Source organism: Homarus americanus, unplaced genomic scaffold (assembly GCF_018991925.1).
Source record: "Homarus americanus isolate GMGI-L3 unplaced genomic scaffold, GMGI_Hamer_2.0 scaffold23009, whole genome shotgun sequence".
Taxonomy (NCBI): Eukaryota; Metazoa; Arthropoda; class Malacostraca; order Decapoda; family Nephropidae; genus Homarus; species Homarus americanus.
Window position 1 is genome coordinate 113961 of NW_024746456.1, and position 18650 is coordinate 132610.

At 45.8% G+C, this 18650-nt stretch overlaps 1 protein-coding gene across 3 annotated transcripts in view; it reads left to right on the forward strand.

Moving 5' to 3' along the window:
- The window catches only part of LOC121879239 (protein amalgam-like), a 66878-nt gene extending 58657 nt beyond the window's left edge, over nucleotides 1-8221 (forward strand). For all 3 annotated transcript variants that reach the window (XM_042385837.1, XM_042385836.1, XM_042385839.1), the window contains exons 3-9: nucleotides 2927-3097; nucleotides 3735-4105; nucleotides 4467-4607; nucleotides 4935-5235; nucleotides 5516-5658; nucleotides 5920-6133; nucleotides 7524-8221. In XM_042385837.1, coding sequence (XP_042241771.1) covers nucleotides 2927-3097; nucleotides 3735-4105; nucleotides 4467-4607; nucleotides 4935-5235; nucleotides 5516-5658; nucleotides 5920-6133; nucleotides 7524-7645 — 1463 coding nt within the window. In that variant the 3' untranslated portion in view covers nucleotides 7646-8221. The remainder of the gene's footprint in view (nucleotides 1-2926; nucleotides 3098-3734; nucleotides 4106-4466; nucleotides 4608-4934; nucleotides 5236-5515; nucleotides 5659-5919; nucleotides 6134-7523) is intronic.
- The last annotated feature ends 10429 nt before the right edge of the window (nucleotides 8222-18650 follow it).

The window sequence follows — 18650 nt, forward strand, 5'->3', positions numbered from 1 at the left end:
CTTCAGGTACACCCAAAAATACTCTCATAAAACACTCCACACCCAAACCGATATAGCCCCATGAAATCTATAAAATGATTAACCAAACAAAAACAAGTCCCACGACCTACCTGAAACACCTGAAGGAGGAGGAGGAGGAGGAGGGGGTATTAGGAGACGAAATAAAACGATATGTATTTCAACTCTGGCGGAGGAGGAGTGTATAATATAAAAAAAAAATCCTTTAGTTTACCCTGCAAAATAAACTGGGGAGCAGCAAAAAAAAAATAAAATAAAAAAAAGTAGAACAGACCATAAAGATGTTTGGTGTAATGAAAAGTCAACACATACCTTTTTCTCCTCTCTCTCTCTCTCTCTCTCTCTCTCTCTCTATCTCTCTGGGAATGGTGAATATTTTATCACCATAAATGAGGAGTTGGCCATGCATGTTCGATGAGGCAACACACGAAGGGGAAAATGTGAGGGATAAAATACCTTCACCACCGCCGCGTATTTCACTGTCCATGTTTGATCCTGGTGGGGAAATTTTCAGGTTCTTTCTCGCTTGATGTCGTGGGAGCAGGGAAATTTTTTTTTATGGGGGTGGGTTTGCAGGGTAGGGAAATTTTCGGGTCTGGCTTAACTTCTTGAGGTGGGAATTTTTAGATTCTTTGCTTGACGCCGTGGGGGAATTTTCAGATCTGTTTGTCGCTGAGAGGAATTCACTATTTTTCAGTCTGGTGCTGTGGGGATTTTGATTTTTATAGGCCTATTTGACGACGTGGGGGAAAATTCTGTGCCTGTTTAATGCCTTGTGAGGAAGACGTTCAGCTCTCTACAGGACCTTGTAAGGAAATTTTCAGGACTGTTTCACTCCTTGGGGAAATATTTAGTTTGACTTTGTAGGGAAAAAAAAACTCATATTTGTGTTAGATCGCGGGGATATTTCTACCTTAGGACTGTCACACACAGTTGTGGTAAATTTACATACGTGTTAATTACCGATGGGGAAATTTTGAAGCCCCTATGCGAACCATCATGGGGGAATTTTCACGCTAGCATGACACTGTAGGGAAATTATTAGTCCTGTTTCAAAATGTGGGGAAAATCCTAACAATTTTAACGACCAGTAACAATAGGGAAAAATGCTGGGAACCCGGAGAGATAGATCGATACAGGTAGACGCAGGTGGAAACAGGTAGATGCAGGTGGAAACAGGTAGATGCAGGTGGAAACAGGTAGATGCAGATAGAAACAGGTAGACGCAGGTGGAAACAGGTAGACGCAGGTGGAAACAGGTAGATGCAGGTGGAAACAGGTAGATGCAGGCAGGTAGAACAGGTAGAAACAGGTAGATGCAGGTAGAAACAGGTAGATAGGTGGAAACAGGTAGATACAGGTGGAAACAGGTAGATACAGGTGGAAACAGGTGATACAGGTAGAAACAGGTAGATGCAGGTGGAAACAGGTAGATGCAGATAGAAACAGGTAGACGCAGGTGGAAACAGGTAGACGCAGGTGGAAACAGGTAGATGCAGATAGAAACAGGTAGACGCAGGTGGAAACAGGTAGACGCAGGTGGAAACAGGTAGATGCAGGTGGAAACAGGTAGATGCAGGTGGAAACAGGTAGACGCAGGTGGAAACAGGTAGATGCAGGTGGAAACAGGTTCACTGGCTATAGCTAATACCCTTGAACTGCACCTTTGTCTTACCTGCTCACATTGACTATGTATACACCTGTCAAGACACCTTCCTTAATTACAGGTAAAGAGGATTAATTATTCCGTAAGGACTGTGAAGTGAGATGTGTGTGACGTCACTGCACATCACGGGGGCAGGTGATTTGCCAGCTGAGAGGAGTGGATGTGAGAGAGACAGAGACATAGAGAGACATACAGACTTAGAGAAACATCCATATCTCAGAAAAAGAGATAAAAACAGAGAGACGCTAGACAGAGAAGCATCCTTACACGTTGTCCAGAGCTTGCCAGATGAGAGAGAGAGAGAGAGGGGGATGTGTGCTCCTTTACATTGGCTTACTGAAGGGTGGAACGAAGTGTTGCTGTGAGGTTTGAAATACCGTGAGCTGTGAGGGTGGTGTGAGGGTGGAGTGAGTTGTGAGGGGGTGGTGTGAGGGGGTGGTGTGAGGGGCCGCTGTGAAATACATTACCAGAGTTTCATAGGATTCTGGGAGGAAAAAAGCTATTGCCTGTACGTACACACACACACACACACACTGCCCCACACACATCCTCCCTAAACACACCCTCTCCCACACACCCCCTCCCTCCCCTCCCCCCCACACACACCCACAAACACACAATTCCCTAACATATAATTCTACCTTCCTTGTGAACCTCTTAAACTTTACCCCAGAAGAATAAGAGAAAAAAATTACATATATATTGACTCGGTACAAATTTATACCAACCTTCTGTTTGACTTTGATTCCGAGTCGAGTGTTAGATACATACTGAAGGGAAGACCTGGTGGAAGGGGTTAAGGGCCTCTGTGCTGCTGAAGAGGGTGTTGTAAGTGCGTTAAGTGTACTGATTAAGTGGGAGAATTAAGGCGTTAATGTTATAAGTGGGATAAGTGAGCGTTGGGGGGAGTTCTTATTATAAGTGGGTTAAGTGTACTGTTTAAGTAAGAGAAGTGAACCTCTCCGAAAGGTAAATAACTTGTGTTTTGTCTCGGAAGAAATAAAGTGATTGGTTACAACTAACAAGAGAGGGGAGCTAAGGCATGTTTGTTTAATTTAGTCCAACTTTTGTGATAAATTAGAGAGTTACTGATGCGGGGGACACACACACACACACACACACACACACACACACACACACACACACACACACACACACACACAAATACAATGCCTACCCTCCGCCCCTCCTTCCCTCTCACCCTCCCTGAGCTCACACTGACCCGCTTCTCTTCCCCGGCAGGTCTGTCCACAGGTTTAAACGAGAAGTACAATTACAACTACGCCGGCGAGAGCTACTACTACGACTACGAGGTAGGCGAGGAGGACCAGCCCACCTTCCTGGCTCGCTCCCAGATCTTCACGGTGGAGGTGGGGCAGTCGGTGATCATCCCGTGTGACGTGGAGAATGCAGGTGAGTGACCCTTACGACAGGTGTTACGTGGGTTAATTATGTGACATGGAGGAGGCAGGTGTTACGTGATTAGTTCCTGTGGCGTGGATAAGAGAAGGTAAGTTTTAGTGTTATTATGTTTTCATTATATAAGACGTGGAGAAAACAGGTAAGTGGGCCGTGCGACAGGTGTTACGTGACTAACCATCTGTGGCCATCTTGAGTAATACAAACGACCGAGAATAAAGGTGGCAGGTTCTTGTCTCATGTGTTTTATCTGCTAATTATCACACAGGTGCAAACAGGTATATCTTACTAAAGGTTGAGTTAAAAGGGTCAAGAAGCTTTCACTCAGTATCTCCATGAACTGGTAAAGGGTAAATAGATGAGAGATGTTATAGTCAAACCTCAATTTCAGTTTGAAGGAGGATTACTATAAGCCTTCAACAGCTTTCTGAGCGACCTGAGGATCAGATACACTCCGGTAAGTCAACAGTCTGGGCCAGAACCTTGAGACAGTAACAGGTGACCGGTTGTACATATTCACACAGTCTGAATATTCATCCTTTAAAGCACTGTTAAACTGTCAACACAAATAGCACCATCCTACGTGTACACAACAGAGTTAACGAGGTTCCGTCTTCGGGTGATCTTACAGGCAATAACAAACTCATCATCAAGAAGGTCCCGGCCGCTGGGGGGAAGGAGAAGCTCTTGGTTGTGGGTAACGAGAGAGTGACCAAAGACCGTCGCATAACAGTGGAAGGTTCCCGCCTCACCATCTCTCACGCCCGCCCCCGTGACGCTGGCATCTTCCTCTGTATGTTCGAGATGGACCCGCCCATCCAGCTCAAGCACACCCTCGACGTACAGTTCGCGCCCTCAATCAGGTCCCTGGCGCCCCCGGAGCAGCACGTGGCTAAGGGCATCACCGTGACGCTCGAGTGTAAGGCTCAAGGCAATCCCGAGCCCACCATCCGCTGGTCCCGTCAGGAAGGTCCTCTGCCCTCTGGCCTCCGTAGCGAAGAGGTCAGTGTTATGTCGTGTGTTTCGTGTTTATCTTTGGCGGAGAAAACATTAGACTCAAAAGCAGTGTTTTGTTCCTCTTTCTCATTCTCTCTCTCTTTTATTTTCTTCAAATTTCCCTTCTCCCTCTTTCTCCCCCGCTTTCATTTTTCACTCTCCCTCTTTCTTTCTTTCTCTATAAACCCTTTCATCCCCGACACGCCTGAGTAAGCCACCATCCAGTCAGTCATGCCCTCTACTGGACCAGATCCGAACACTGAAGGGTGCTGACTAGCTTGGCCACCACCTGGAGGACACTCACCTCTCCCTACCTCTATCAACCCCCCCTCCTGACTAAGCACCCCTGACGCACCTCTCTCTACAGGGCAAGAGCCTCACGTTGGAGGGAGTGGACCGTCACGTGGAGGGCACTTACCTCTGCACGGCTGACAACGGCATCGGGGAGTCAGCCTCAGCCGCCATGACCATCGCTGTCGAGTACCCGCCGGAGATTACCACCGAGAAGGTTAGTGTTAAGAGAGTGTACAGTAAGTCACCAGATACCTCCATATAACGGACTTCCCTCTTCATATAATCCGTTAAATGGGGGGTTCACATCTGGACGCTCGATATAACGGACTTTCTTCTCCATATTGTGGGTTAAATAGAGGTTGCCATAATTGTTAGATCAAAGATAATATCCGAGATTGTTACCGAATCATAAAAAAACAATCTGGTACGGTTGTTAACTCTCTCTCTCTCTCTCTCTCTCTCTCTCTTTCTCTCTCTCTCTCTCTCTCTCTCTCATTAAACCTAAAACAATAATCATCAATCAATTCTCTCACTCGTACAGGCCATCGTGCGAACAGGTGAAGGAGACAAGGTGGAGCTAGTGTGTCTGGTCAGGGGGCGTCCCTCTCCTGACGTGACCTGGACGAGAGACGGACACCCTCTCCCGGACACCGATATGGACACCAAACTGTATCTACCTGGGGGTCAGAACGCGTCCACCAAAGACACCCACCTGCGAGTGACCCATGCCGCCCACCGCCACATCCTCACTATCAACAAAGTGTCAGAGAAGGACTTTGGGGCGTACGTGTGTATCGCCGAGAACTCCCACGGACAGAAGGACGCCGTTATACAGATGACAGGTAGGGTAGGGTAGGGTAGGGTAGGGTAGGGTAGGTAGTAGGAGTAGGGTAGGAGTAGGGTAGGGTAGGGCAAGGGTAGGGTAGGGCAGGGACAGGGCAGGGTAGGGCAGGGGGTAGGGTAAGGGCAGGGCAGGGGCAGGGGGCCAGGGAGAGGCAGGGGCAGGGCAGGGCAGGGCAGGGCAGGGCAGGGCAGGGCAGGGTTGGGTTGGGTTAGGTTGGGGTAAATTAAGTAACAATCCTCCTCACCCCACTATATACACCCCCATCTCCCCACCATCAGGTCTCCCCAAGCCGCCGCAGGTAACGAGCAGCCCCAACGGCGGGGAGAGCAACAGGTACACCCTCACCTGGCAGACAGAAAGCTTCTACCCAATCACCGAGTTCATCATCAAGTACCGCAAGACTCACCTGGGAGCCTGGCAGGTGAGCTACTAAATTCATCTTTGCTTTTCACAACAACAACAAAAAGAATTAGCACAGCAAGACCAAATCTATCTATCTATATGTCTGTCTGTCTGTCAGTTTATCTACTTATGTCTATCTATCTATTTACTAACCTACCCACCAATCCATCTATCTATCAATCTCCATCAACTACTATCTCTCTAAGTACATAGGTAGGCAGAATAAAAACACAGAGAGAGAGAGAGATGTAGCTGACGTATGTGTGTCTGTCCTTTATAGAGTAATCGGACCATGGTGATGGCTGGGTCGTGGGAGAACGTGTCGAGGAGCGTGGAGAAGGACGAGGTCAAGGTGGAGGACGACACTTGTCACTCCATGGCCTTCACAGTGACGGGGCTGGAGGTGGCGACGGACTACCTGGCCGTCATTAGGGTGAGGAACAGGTACGGCTGGTCCTCCGAGTCACAACACTTCTCCTTCTCCACCAAGAAAGGTGAGTCTTAACTGTACTGTTCGAGGGCGACCTACCTGACCCTACCTGACCCTAAGTATACCTTCCCCTGACCCTACCTGACCCTTAGTATACCTTACCTGACCCTTACCTGACCCTACCTGACACTTAGTATACCTTACCTGACCCTTAGTATACCTTCCCCTGACCCTACCTGACCCTTAGTATACCTTCCCCTGACCCTTACCTGACCTTACCTGACACTTAGTATACCTTCCCCTGACCCTTAGTATACCTTCTCCTGACCCGTTACCTGACCCTACCTCACCCTTAGTATACCTTCCCCTGACCCTTACCTGGCCTACCTGACCCATAGTATACCTTCCCTGACCGCCTGACCCTACCTGACCCCGCCAAGTATACCATCCCCTGACCCTTACCTGACCCTACCCTGACCCATAGTATACCTTCCCTGACCCTTACCTGACCCATAGTATACCTTCCTGACCCTTACCTGACCATAGTATACCTTCCCCCTGACCCTTACCTGACCTTACCTGACCTACCTGATCTATGTATATACCTTCCCTGACCCCTTACCGGCCCTACCTCTCACTTAGTATACCTTCCCCCTGACCCTTACCTGACCCTACATTTCCCTGACCCTTAGTATACCTTCCCTGACCCTTACCTGACCTTACCTGACCCTACCTGACACTTAGTATACCTTCCCCTGACCCTTACCTGACCCTACCTGACCCTTAGTATACCTTCCCCTGACCCTTACCTGACCCTACCTGACCCTTAGTATACCTTCCCCTGACCCTTACCTGACCCTACCTGACCCTTAGTATACCTTCCCCTGACCCTTACCTGACCCTACCTGACCCTTAGTATACCTTCCCCTGACCCTTACCTGACCTCTACCTGACCCTTAGTATACCTTCCCCTGACCCTTACCTGACCCTACCTGACCCTTAGTATACCTTCCCCTGACCCTTACCTGACCCTACCTGACACTTAGTATAATCTAGCATGTTGGTTGTATATTTAATGAGTCCCCCTAAGTCCTAAAAAGACCCTAGTTCTTATAATGCTCTAAACTTAGCGACCCAAGTCCTGATAACTCCCAGTCTTAATAGATCCCTAATGCAATAAACTAAAGTCCTGTTAAAGCACTTTGCCTAATGGTTCCCTGCCCCGTTAAGCCCTAGTCTTAGTACATTCTCTTTTAGACAACAATAATAATAATAATAATAATAATAATAATAATAATAATAATAATAATAAGGTTCATTTCGAAACTATAGTCCTAGAGTATATTGTAAAATTGAATTAAAACAATGGACAAGTGTAATTCTTCAGGTAATGTATACAACATTTAGCTGTCCTTGTGTCTAATGCATGTCTTGTCTCCCTGTTTTTATTACAGCCATGGCGGTGTTACAGTCTACCAGCGGGGCGAGATCTTGGACACCTGCCTCTTCCCCCTCCTCCTCCTCTCCCCTCTTCTACATCCTCCTCCTCCTCGCGTTCTTCCTTGCTGAGATTTAAAACAAAAAACAAAAAAAGAAATCAACAAAATCATTCAGGTGTTCGATAGCAATAAATTCCCAGATACAAACTGCAAGAGGAACACCGAGGAGATAGAGGACTCGTACCATGAAGACAATGCCACTGTAGTGAGACGAGAGAACGTTCGTCTAGCTATAGCCGTCTCGTCCAATACAAAACCATATGTCACTGCAGGGTTGTGGGTGTTCGCCAGGTGCTCACTGAATTACTCGTGGTGACGATGTGTTTCTGGTACTGGGGTCTTGATAAATAACCCTCCCCTCCAGAGATCCCGACCCGCCCTACCCTGCCACACACCTCGCCCCGCCCTGCCCTTCCTTCGCCCTCCACGCTCCGCCTCGCCTCGCCCCGCCCCGCCTCGCCCCGCCCCGCCCCCAGCCAAGAATCTAATTGAAGGAAGGTTGAAGACGTCGTTCATCCCGAAAACCAAGAAGAGTTTTATACCAAGACTCTGAGGGAGGACACAAGACCACTTCCTCTTCCTCCATTATCCCCCTGAGAGAGAGACGGAGATATGTGTGTGTGTGTGTGTGTGTGTGTGTGTGTGTGTGTGTGTGTGTGTGTGTGTGTGTGTGTGTGTTTGTGGGTGTGTGTGTGTGTGTGTGTGTGTGTGTGTGTGTGTGTGGGTGTGTTTGTGGGTGTGTGTGTGTCCTGCTGCCCGAAGTTAAACATGTGTGTGCGACGCCACGCATATGCTGCAATATCCCCTTCAACGTCTAACACGGAAATAGCTGTGTATGACTATTGCTGCTACAGGATAAGAGAGAGAGAAAAGTGTATGTGTAAGACAGAGAAAGATAATTGCTAGAGAGAGAGAGAGAGAGAGAGAGAGAGAGAGAGCCCGCCGGTGTCTTGTGAATGTGTGGCCGTCGGAGCCAACACCAGTCCACTGTACATTTACGCTCTGTGAGTTTAATCATTTTCGGTAATGTTTTCTTAAGTGTTCTGAACTAATGTAAGATTACCCTTAACTGTAGGTGTAGCATGAAGCGATGACTTGATTCTGCATCCCGACGAGCGCCACGCCACGCCCCCCTCCCCTTTTATAAGACAAAACAAAAACCTACAACACTGGTGAAGATTACCGGTTACAAGTACAATATTATTTAGACTCTAGTGATTCTCCCACAAGAGCTGGATGCAGCATCATGCCACCGAGCCTTGGCTTTATGGTCACACAGCCCGGGCGTGTGTGTGTGTGTGTGTTACCTTCTAGTGGGTAAGGAGTATATTGTCTAGTACAGTTTTGTAATGTAATATCTGAAGATGTATTGTGACAGACATCATGTTCTGGTCAGTTGTTTCTTTTCTAACATCTCGTATAGGATATTATCGTTTACGTATAAATCTATGGACTTACATACAAACATTTCAGTATCACCAAAATTCAAAGTTTGATTATTATTAAAGCACCAAACCAAAAGTTTTAAAGACTGTTTAATGTAACCAGCCTTAAGTGTCGTTAAAGTCAAGTTAAAATTTTAATAAATGACTTTTCTGTAAATAACACAAACTCAGACTTATACTCTGACTCTACTGTACTGTCATCGTCCACGGCACTAACACACCTATGATAAACTCAAGACCAACTTTTGATAAATAATTTCCTTCTCTTCAAATCTCACACAGTCTTCAACTATCCTGGTTTGCATTAATCATCCCGGTTATATATGTATGTAAAGTTGTCGTGGAATTATGAATATTTTTTTAAATATTCTAAAATTGCTGATAAGCCAATAAATTAGTTCTATGTAAACTACTGTGGCTGCATCATAACCAAGACACGTGACCTGACCACCACGTGAAGCTGTTGAGCCAACCCGACCTTATGAGAACGGTTAACGTGTAGTGATCAACACTGCTGTATGTAGGACCTGCTGGGCCGTCAGGGTTGAGTACTTACTGAGAAGTATTATGTCTGCCCCCCCGAGGGATGACGAGAATAAATTATTAGGAGTTCCCGCTGTTTTTAATAAGTTTACGCTTTGTTCTTAAACTTTTAGCCGCTCTAAGGACTTAGGGAGAATAAATTATTAGTTCCCGCTGTGTTCTATGTATTCTAGGGATGTTCTCGACCTCCAAGCCGCTGTGAGAGGCGGAGGAAGCGAGAGAACAAGACGCTTGAGTTACCAATGTGTTGTAGTTGTGTTGTTGACGTGTGTCCGCCGTGGAGGTGGTCACCGTGCTCGACCAAGGCCAAGGCTCTACGCTGTGCTTCATGGTGAAACATAACTTTTTATATTTGTTATGTGTACTGAGTACACATGACCGTATACTGTATGTGTATGTGTGTGTTAATGTATTGTAAATAAATGTTCTTTATAAGTCACCTGTTATCTCATTCACCTTCCTGTAGTCGTCTGTCAGAGCATCACAAGAAAATATACCAGATAATCAACAGTAATTACCAATGTGTTAGGTAATATCTGAGCAGTAATTACAGACGTTTGATAAGGAGGATCTCCATCACGGTGAAGATAATGTCGTTGTGAGGCAAATCTCTCCTCCCTTACTTCCTCCCTCCGTCGACCTTAAGGTGTTCATCGACCTGGACTCACCTCACAGGTCTTGGCAGCTGTTAATTACTTCAGAGAGTCACAGGTCCTCGGGGAGAAGCTGTGTGAAGTCCTGAAGGGCAGCAGAGGTAAGATCCCGGCTCGAGAGACTCATCAAATATTCCTTCGTTAAATACTTGGGTCCTAAAGAAGGGGAGAGGAACCAGGTGACGGGAGAGTGAGCGTCTTGTACAGTACACACACTCTTCTTCTTGTCCGAGGTGAGGTGAGGTGAGGCGAGGTGAGGCGAGGTGAGGTGAGGTGAGGTGAGGTGAGGAAGATGGACCTGTTCTTGGAGTAGATCGGTAGGTAGTGCAGGAGGATATTTAAATTAGGAAACTTTGAGAGTATTAGCCCTGGAGAGAGAGAGAGAGAAAAAGAAAGGCGAAAAAAAAAAGAGGCACTAAGACCCAAAAGTCGTCCTCATTCCCACCATCAACCCCAGGTATAACAACTCCCTCCCTCCCGCATCTCCTCCTAACCTCCTTCCTCCCTCCCACCCTCCTCCTCCCTCCCCATCTCCCCTCCTAACCTCCCCTCCCCTCCTGCATCTCCCTCAGGACAACTTCGGAAACAAAACAAAAAGCACACCTTCGGCTTTCTTTTTTTCCCCTCACACCCCATCCTCCCTCACCCCCCACCCCTCCTCACCCCACCCTCCTCACCCCTCACCCCTCCCACACCCCCCAACTCCCCTCACCCCCCCCCACCTCCCCACCCCCCCCACCTCCCTCACCCCACCTCTCACCTCCCCACCCCCTCCTCACCCCCCACCTCTCCCTCACCCCCCTTCCCCGAATTATATACGACTGGAGGATAAAATTGCCCTTTGGGAAATCCTGGAAGTGATACGAAATTACCAACTTTTACGGATCACAAAACTGACCCCTGATGATGGTCATGACCCCCTTGGACACCCCCCCCCTTCCCCTCCCCTTTGCCCCTTGTCCCCGCCCCGGCCCTCCTGTAGGTGGCGGCTGACGGGGGACAACAACAAGAGGGGAAAGCGACGATGAGGTCGGTGTGACGTGGTTTATTAATTGGACAAGTCGAGGGTAGAGGTAAGAATTAACAGTACAGTGGTGAGATGGAGGGAGTTGTAGTGTGTGTGTGTGTGTGTGTGTGTGTGTGTGTGTGTGTGTGTGAATGTGTGTGTGTGTGTGTGTGTGTGTGTGTGTGGTGTGTGTGTGTGTGGTGTGTGTGTGTGTGTGTGTGTATGTGTGTGTGTGTGTGTGTGTGTGTGTGTGTGTGTGTGTGTGTGTGTGGTGTGTGTGTGGGTGTGTGTGTGTGTGTGTGTGTGTGTGTGTGTGTGTGTGTGTGTGTGTGTGTGCGTGTGTGTGCGTGCGTGTGTGTGCGTGTGCGTGTGTGCGTGTGTTGTGTGTTTTTATTATTTTGCCCCGGACACCAGCTAGTTTAATGTGCACCCCAGACTCATCCTGTGGACGATATTGCAAGAAAAAAAGATGACAGAATAGAAGTCACAAAGGGTCACTGATCAAGATATTATGACCGTTGAGAGAGAGAGAGAGAGAGAGAGAGAGAGAGAGAGAATCAGGTGATAATTGGCTTCTTCAGGTAAAGTTAGCAATAAATCTCACAATTCCAGGTGAACTTGATCTTCTTCTCTCGGTCACACAACTTTCATAATCAGGTTCATGAACTTTTAAATCCGACTTTGGAACTCTCTCTTTTTTCATCTTTCCGGGATTCGAACCATCGAGTCAACACTTTCATCTGGTGATCGAATTACCGAGTTACCTTCAACACTGCAGAAGCGCTCAGGTGTTTGGATTACAGATGGTTGTGTTGACCAAGTAATGTTGTCCTAATAATGAAAATATTGTTTGTTTACGTCTATATTACAACTACTACTACTGTATTAGTTACGGTACTACAGCACCAGCAACAACAACAACAAATAATAATAATAATAATAATAATAATAATAATAATAATAATAATAATAATAAATAATACCAACAACAACAATAACAACAATAATAACAATAATCGCAATACCGGTAATAATAACAAAAACAATAATGATAATAATAACAACAACAACAATGACAATAACAACAACAACAACATACACAACAACCATAATAACACACCCCCACATACAACATAACATACAGCCTCCAAGATAAACTCTATTCTGAAAAAGGGATACACAACTCGGCCACGTACCACCAAGGAAATGAAATCCCTAAAAAAAATATTAAAATTAATTCCCCGCTCCATTCGCCATCGAGATCTGATAAAATTAATAGTATGGAGTGACCTTTTCCCTCTCAACAATAAATATGTAAGACCTTTTTAGCCTTCACGGTGGCGATGTTAACTGTGTGTGTGTGTGTGTGTGTGTGTGTGTGTGTGTGAAAGTAATAAACAAAATACCTCATAACATTCTATACTTGGAACGCTGTCATTCATTCAGCTTCGTACAATATAATTAATCGTTGGCCGGCGGGAGCTTTCAACAGGACGGCGTCTCATATGAGTACACTGACAGGAGGAGCTTTTTAAAAGAGCATGTAATATGTTGAGGATATTTTTTTTATCATTTATCATTTTACCGCCAACACCTTTATCTTATTGGGTCTTCCTGTGATTAATGGTGAGTTGGTAATGAAACTGTTTACTCCTCACTATCTTCGTAAACACATACACACACCTACCACACCACCTACACACACACACACACACACACACCACCCACCACACACACACCGCCACACACACACACACACACACACCGCACACACACCACCCACACACACACACCGCCACACACACACCACACACACACACACACACCGCCACACACACACACACACACACACACACACACACACACACCACACACACACACCGCCACACACACACCACCCCACACACACCACACACACACACACACACACACACACACACACACACACCACACACACCACACACACACACACACACACACACACACACACACACCGCCCACAGCATCACATCTCCTTCCCAGAACGCACAGATGAGGACAAAAAATTCCTCCAACTTATAAAGCAACATCTGGCAACCGCTTGAAGGGTGACATAACCCCGGGAAAATTAAAGGAATAATTTATCTTATTTTGGATGGCCTGAATTTTCCCAGTATTTTGAATCGGGTTAAATTACATGTTATTTATGATGTAATTTATAGTGATAAAAAAAGACCGCTCAACAGGTATAAAACAGGTATAAACCAAACACATATTTGACCCATTAGTATAACCAGGTTAAGTGTCCAGGGAATTTCGATCATAAGTGTACATTTCAATTCATTTAAAAGTCAAAACAGAACCTGTATGGTATGAGAATTTAATATAACTCCCCGTCTCTCTCTCTCTCTCTCTCTTTCTATACTGTATCTTTACTTTAAATCCGAACCAGTGACCTTCAGGAACGGGGCGAGCGTTGTATCCACTCGCCGCTCACCGCCCGCATCCCCATCTCGATCAGAAAGCCTTGGAGAGAGTCAGCCCAGTACTCCAAGCCACAGCGGGAAGGAAGACGGGCTGGGTGATCATATTGAGGAAGGGAAAAGCTGCTATGCTCTGTCAATTTCATCTTTCCTTCTGTCTGTGTGTGTGATTTAACTCTCTCTCTCTCTCTCTATCATCTTTTATCACTTCCACTCTCATATCCTCCCTCATCTCTCCCTCATTTGCCTCTCCCTCTCCCTCACCGTGGCCCAGAGAACGTGTCTGTCAGCAGCGCTCGGCGACGGCATTAGATAAATTACATTTTTTTAACCTCCGAAAAGTTTGGTCACAAAGGATCAGAGAGAGAGAGAGAGAGAGAGAGAGAGAGAGAGAGAGAGAGAGTGTGTGAGAGAGTGAGAGAGTTTAACCATGGAAAGAGAACATTGCAATCGGTCTGTGTACGTGTGTGAGTCTGTCATCAGAGGAGTGAAATAAATCCGAGTGAGAGATGAACTTCGACACACCTATGTCATACCTGTAACCCACCCTTGTAACCCACCCCTGTAACCCACCCTTGCGACTCAAACACCCTCCTGACCCACCATAAAACCCATTCCCTTGCGACCCACCTATATAGCTCACCCTTATTACCCACCCCTGCCAGGCGGCTCTCACCTGCTTTATTAGCACCTGTTGTAACTGATTAGCGAGGTCAACACATTAATATTCTCATGAGGGGGAAAGGGTAGCTGGGAAGGTAGGGAGGTAGGGGGGGGGGGGAGGTTGGTTGAACATAACACAGGGTGGGCGACCTGTGGATCTGTGTCTAATTGAAAGGTCACGCTGATAACTGGCTCTAGTAATACTGTTGGCAGTTTCCCAATATTTTTGCGTGTATGACTAATTATAATTGTTGATGATGATGATGATGATGATGAATATGATGATGATGATGATGAGTATGATGATGATGATGAATAGTGAGAATGATGAGTATGACTAATTATAATTGTTGATGATGAGTATGATGATGATGATGAATAGTGAGAATGCTAATCTGATAATAGTACAGTAATAAAAGCACCAAAAGTGATTATATTAATATTACTATCAATAATAATAACAAGAATAATAACAGCAACAAAAACAATATATAAACAACAAAAACAACAGTAACAACAAGGATAATAATATCGATATTATTATTATTATTATTGTGCTGAGACAGGTAGGCCAGCTCTACTTACCCTTCGTCAACGATATTTCTTTGTTTATTAATGATTGCAGGAGAGAGAGAGAGAGAGAGAGGAGCTAAATTCCAGTCAGTTGGGTGGACAAAATGGTTAAAACTCTCTCTCTCTCTCCTGCAATCATTAATAAACAAAGAAATATCGTTGACGAAGGGTAAGGGTAAAAAAGCTAAACATATACATACGATAACGAAGAGGGGGAGAAAGGACGAAAACAACAATAATAATAACAATAAAAGCTAAAAAAAAATAATAATAACAAAAATAACAAAACACAGGGGAAGAAAGTGAAGGATAACGAAGGGAAAAAAGAGAAGAGAAGAGAAGATTAAACTAACAAGAGGAACAAAGAGATGGAATTAGATTATAATAAAGACAGATGATACGGGCTACAGGGGATGAGAAGGAGGAGGGAGAAGGGAAGAGAGAGAGAGAGACACACACGGGTGATAATGAGATAGTGAGGAAGAGGAGGTATAAAGGAAAATCTTGATAAAGATGACATGGCGTAATTGGTTGATTGGTCAAATTATTATATATGGGTGTTGGTTAATTAAAAGATGGCGTTTAAATTGAAAGAAAATTCGACCACTCAAAATTATTTACTGTGAGATGGAAAGACTGAGAAAGGACTGAGAGAGAGAGAGAGGGGAGAGAAAGAGACAAAGAGAAACAGAGAAAAGAGAGAGAGAGATAGAGAGAAGGGGAGACACTGAGAACATCAGACAGACAAACACACACAGAAAGGAGACAGACAGACAGACAGACAGACAGACAGACAGGCAGACAGGAGGAGTACAGCAGTAATCAGTATAATGTGTCACAGATCACGCACCTCTGCCCTCACCACCTTTACCTGATTAGATTAAGAGCTTTGTAACATGTACTCTCACACGCACACACCCACACACGCACATGTAACTCTCACACACACACCCACACACACCCACAAACACCCACAAACACCCAGAGAGAGAGACACAAACAACTGACTTGCCCTGTAGATACTCCTGTCGTGGATTAATTAAAGGATACAAAGAAAGCGCTTAGGCATTTGCATATCTAAGGGTGCTTCAGGGCGGTGAGTGGGCGTGAGAGGGTGTGAGAGGGAGTGAGAGGGTGTGAGAGGGGCGTAAGATGGTATTCGGGGTGGGGAGATTGCGTGTTGGTGAGTGGGGCAAGGGGGAAGTGAGAGGGAGAAAGGGATGAGTATGAGGGAGAGGAGAGAGTGAGAGGAACAAAGACTAGGGGTGGGAAGAATAAGATGGGCACTGAGTGGGAAATGGTGTGTTGGTGAGAAGGAGATGGGCAGACAGGCAGTGACAGACAGACATGAGTGAGGCATGACAGGAGGAGTACAGCAGTAATCAGTATAATGTGTCACAGATCACGCACCTCTGCCCTCACCACCTTTACCTGATTAGATTAAGAGCTTTGTAACATGTACTCTCACACGCACACACCCACACACGCACATGTAACTCTCACACACACACCCACACACACCCACAAACACCCACAAACACCCAGAGAGAGAGACACAAACAACTGACTTGCCCTGTAGATACTCCTGTCGTGGATTAATTAAAGGATACAAAGAAAGCGCTTAGGCATTTGCATATCTAAGGGTGCTTCAGGGCGGTGAGTGGGCGTGAGAGGGTGTGAGAGGGAGTGAGAGGGTGTGAGAGGGGCGTAAGATGGTATTCGGGGTGGGGAGATTGCGTGTTGGTGAGTGGGGCGTGGAAAAGGGGTGTGAAAGGGGGGAGGAAGAGGGAAAGGGGGAAGTGAGAGGGAGAGGGGGAAGTGAGAGGGAGAGGAGGAGTGAGAGGATTGAAAGGGTAAGTGGGAGTAAGTGGGCCTTTGGAGAGGGGAAGTGAGTGGGAAATGGTGTGTTGGTGAGAAGGGTGGGCGATGGGCGTGAGAGGGATGAGTGGGAATGTATAAGGATCATGAGTGGGTTTGTGTGAGGCAGCGAGAGTTAGAGGGGAAAGAGAAGAACGTTAGTGAAAGAGGACGGAGGGAGAGGAGAGAAGGGAAGAAAGAAGAAAGAAAGAAGAAAGGAAGGAAGGAAGGAAGGAAGGAAGGAAGGGAAGGAAGAAGGAAGGAAGGAAGGAAGGAAGGAGGAAGGAAGGAAGGAAGGAAGGAAGGAGGTTAAATTGAAAGAAGGAAGGAAGGAAGGAAGGAAGGCAAGAAAGGAAGGAAGGAAGGAAGGAAGGCAAGAAAGAAGGAAGGAAGGAAGGAAGGAAGGAAGGAAGGAAGGAAGGCAAGAATGAAGGAAGGAAGGAAGGAAGGAAGGCAAGAAAGGGAGGAAGGAAGGAAGGAAGGAAGGCAAGAAAGGGAGGAAGGAAGGAAGGAAGGAAGGCAAGAAAGGGAGGAAGGAAGGAAGGCAAGAAAGAAGGAAGGAAGGAAGGAAGGCAAGAAAGGGAAAAGGGAGGAAGGAAAAAGGGAGGAAGGAACGAAAGGAGGGAGGAAGGAACGAAAGGAGGGAGGAAGGGAGGGAAGAAACGAAGGAAGGAAAGAAGGAAGGCAAGAAAGAAGGAAGGAAGGAAGGGAGGTTAAATTGGAAAGAAGGAAGGATTGAAGGAAAAAGGGACGGATTGAATGAAAGAAAATAAATAAAAAAGAAAGGAATGAAGGAAAGAAGGAAGGGTGGAAAGAGAAGGGAGGAGGAAGGAATTAAGGAGGACATAATATCAAAAACGGGACCCGGATATAAGGAGGCCCTAGGCATCCCTCTAAGTAGAAGTATTCCATCAACTACTTATACAACCCGGAAATATGTAGACCCTTAATGATATGCTAACATCTGCCTCTCAGGTGACAGATGTGCCGCAGGTGTGTGGAGCTCGAGTAAGAATTCTTAAGTCAAAGTAATTTAATAAACACCTGCCTTTCAACAAACAGGTGTTCACAGGTGTATTAGTACTCAGGTGTGAATATTATCGTGAGAGTTATATAAAAACACCTGCCTTTCAACAAGCAAGGTATTCACAGGTATATTAGTACTCAGGTGTGGATATTACACTCATAGCAATATACAAACACCTGCCTTTTAAATAATAGGTGTTCACAGGTGTATTAGTGGTCAGGTATGAATAAAAGACCCATACTGTTATAAGAAACACCTGTCTTATAAGTCACAGGTGTGTATATAAGAGTGAAGGCTTCCTGTATAAATGTTTACACCCCTCCTGTATATGAATATCCAGTTATCCACAGTATAATACATATATGCAAATTGAAAGGGGAGTGTGGAATATTAGTAAGTGTTATTGCAGCCACTTTCATGCACTTTTCTCCACTTATTCTTCCAACAACTCTCTCTCTCTCTCTCTCTCTTTAGTGTGCCAGTGATCTTACCTACACAGAAGTGGAAGAGAAGTTGAAGAGCAGTAAAAGAGAGAGAGAGAGAGAGAGAGAGAGAGAGAGAGAGAGAGAGAGAGAGAGAGAGTCATATAGATGGATGGATACAGTTGATAGAAGCATTATTTTTTTTTTTTAGTTTTTCACATATAAGTTTAACAAATCTCTATGGTAAAACTCCTCATCTCACTGTTCCAGGCAAGAGTCACACACGTTGCCTCATAGCCATTGTGTCTCGTGTAATGTTCCTCTTCTATAGCTACCATTTGGATGTTTTAAGCTCCCTGGGCCCACGCTGTCCCCCATCTCTCTCTCTGTGTTGACCCAAGCATGTTAAGAGTGTGGGGTGGACGTGAGTG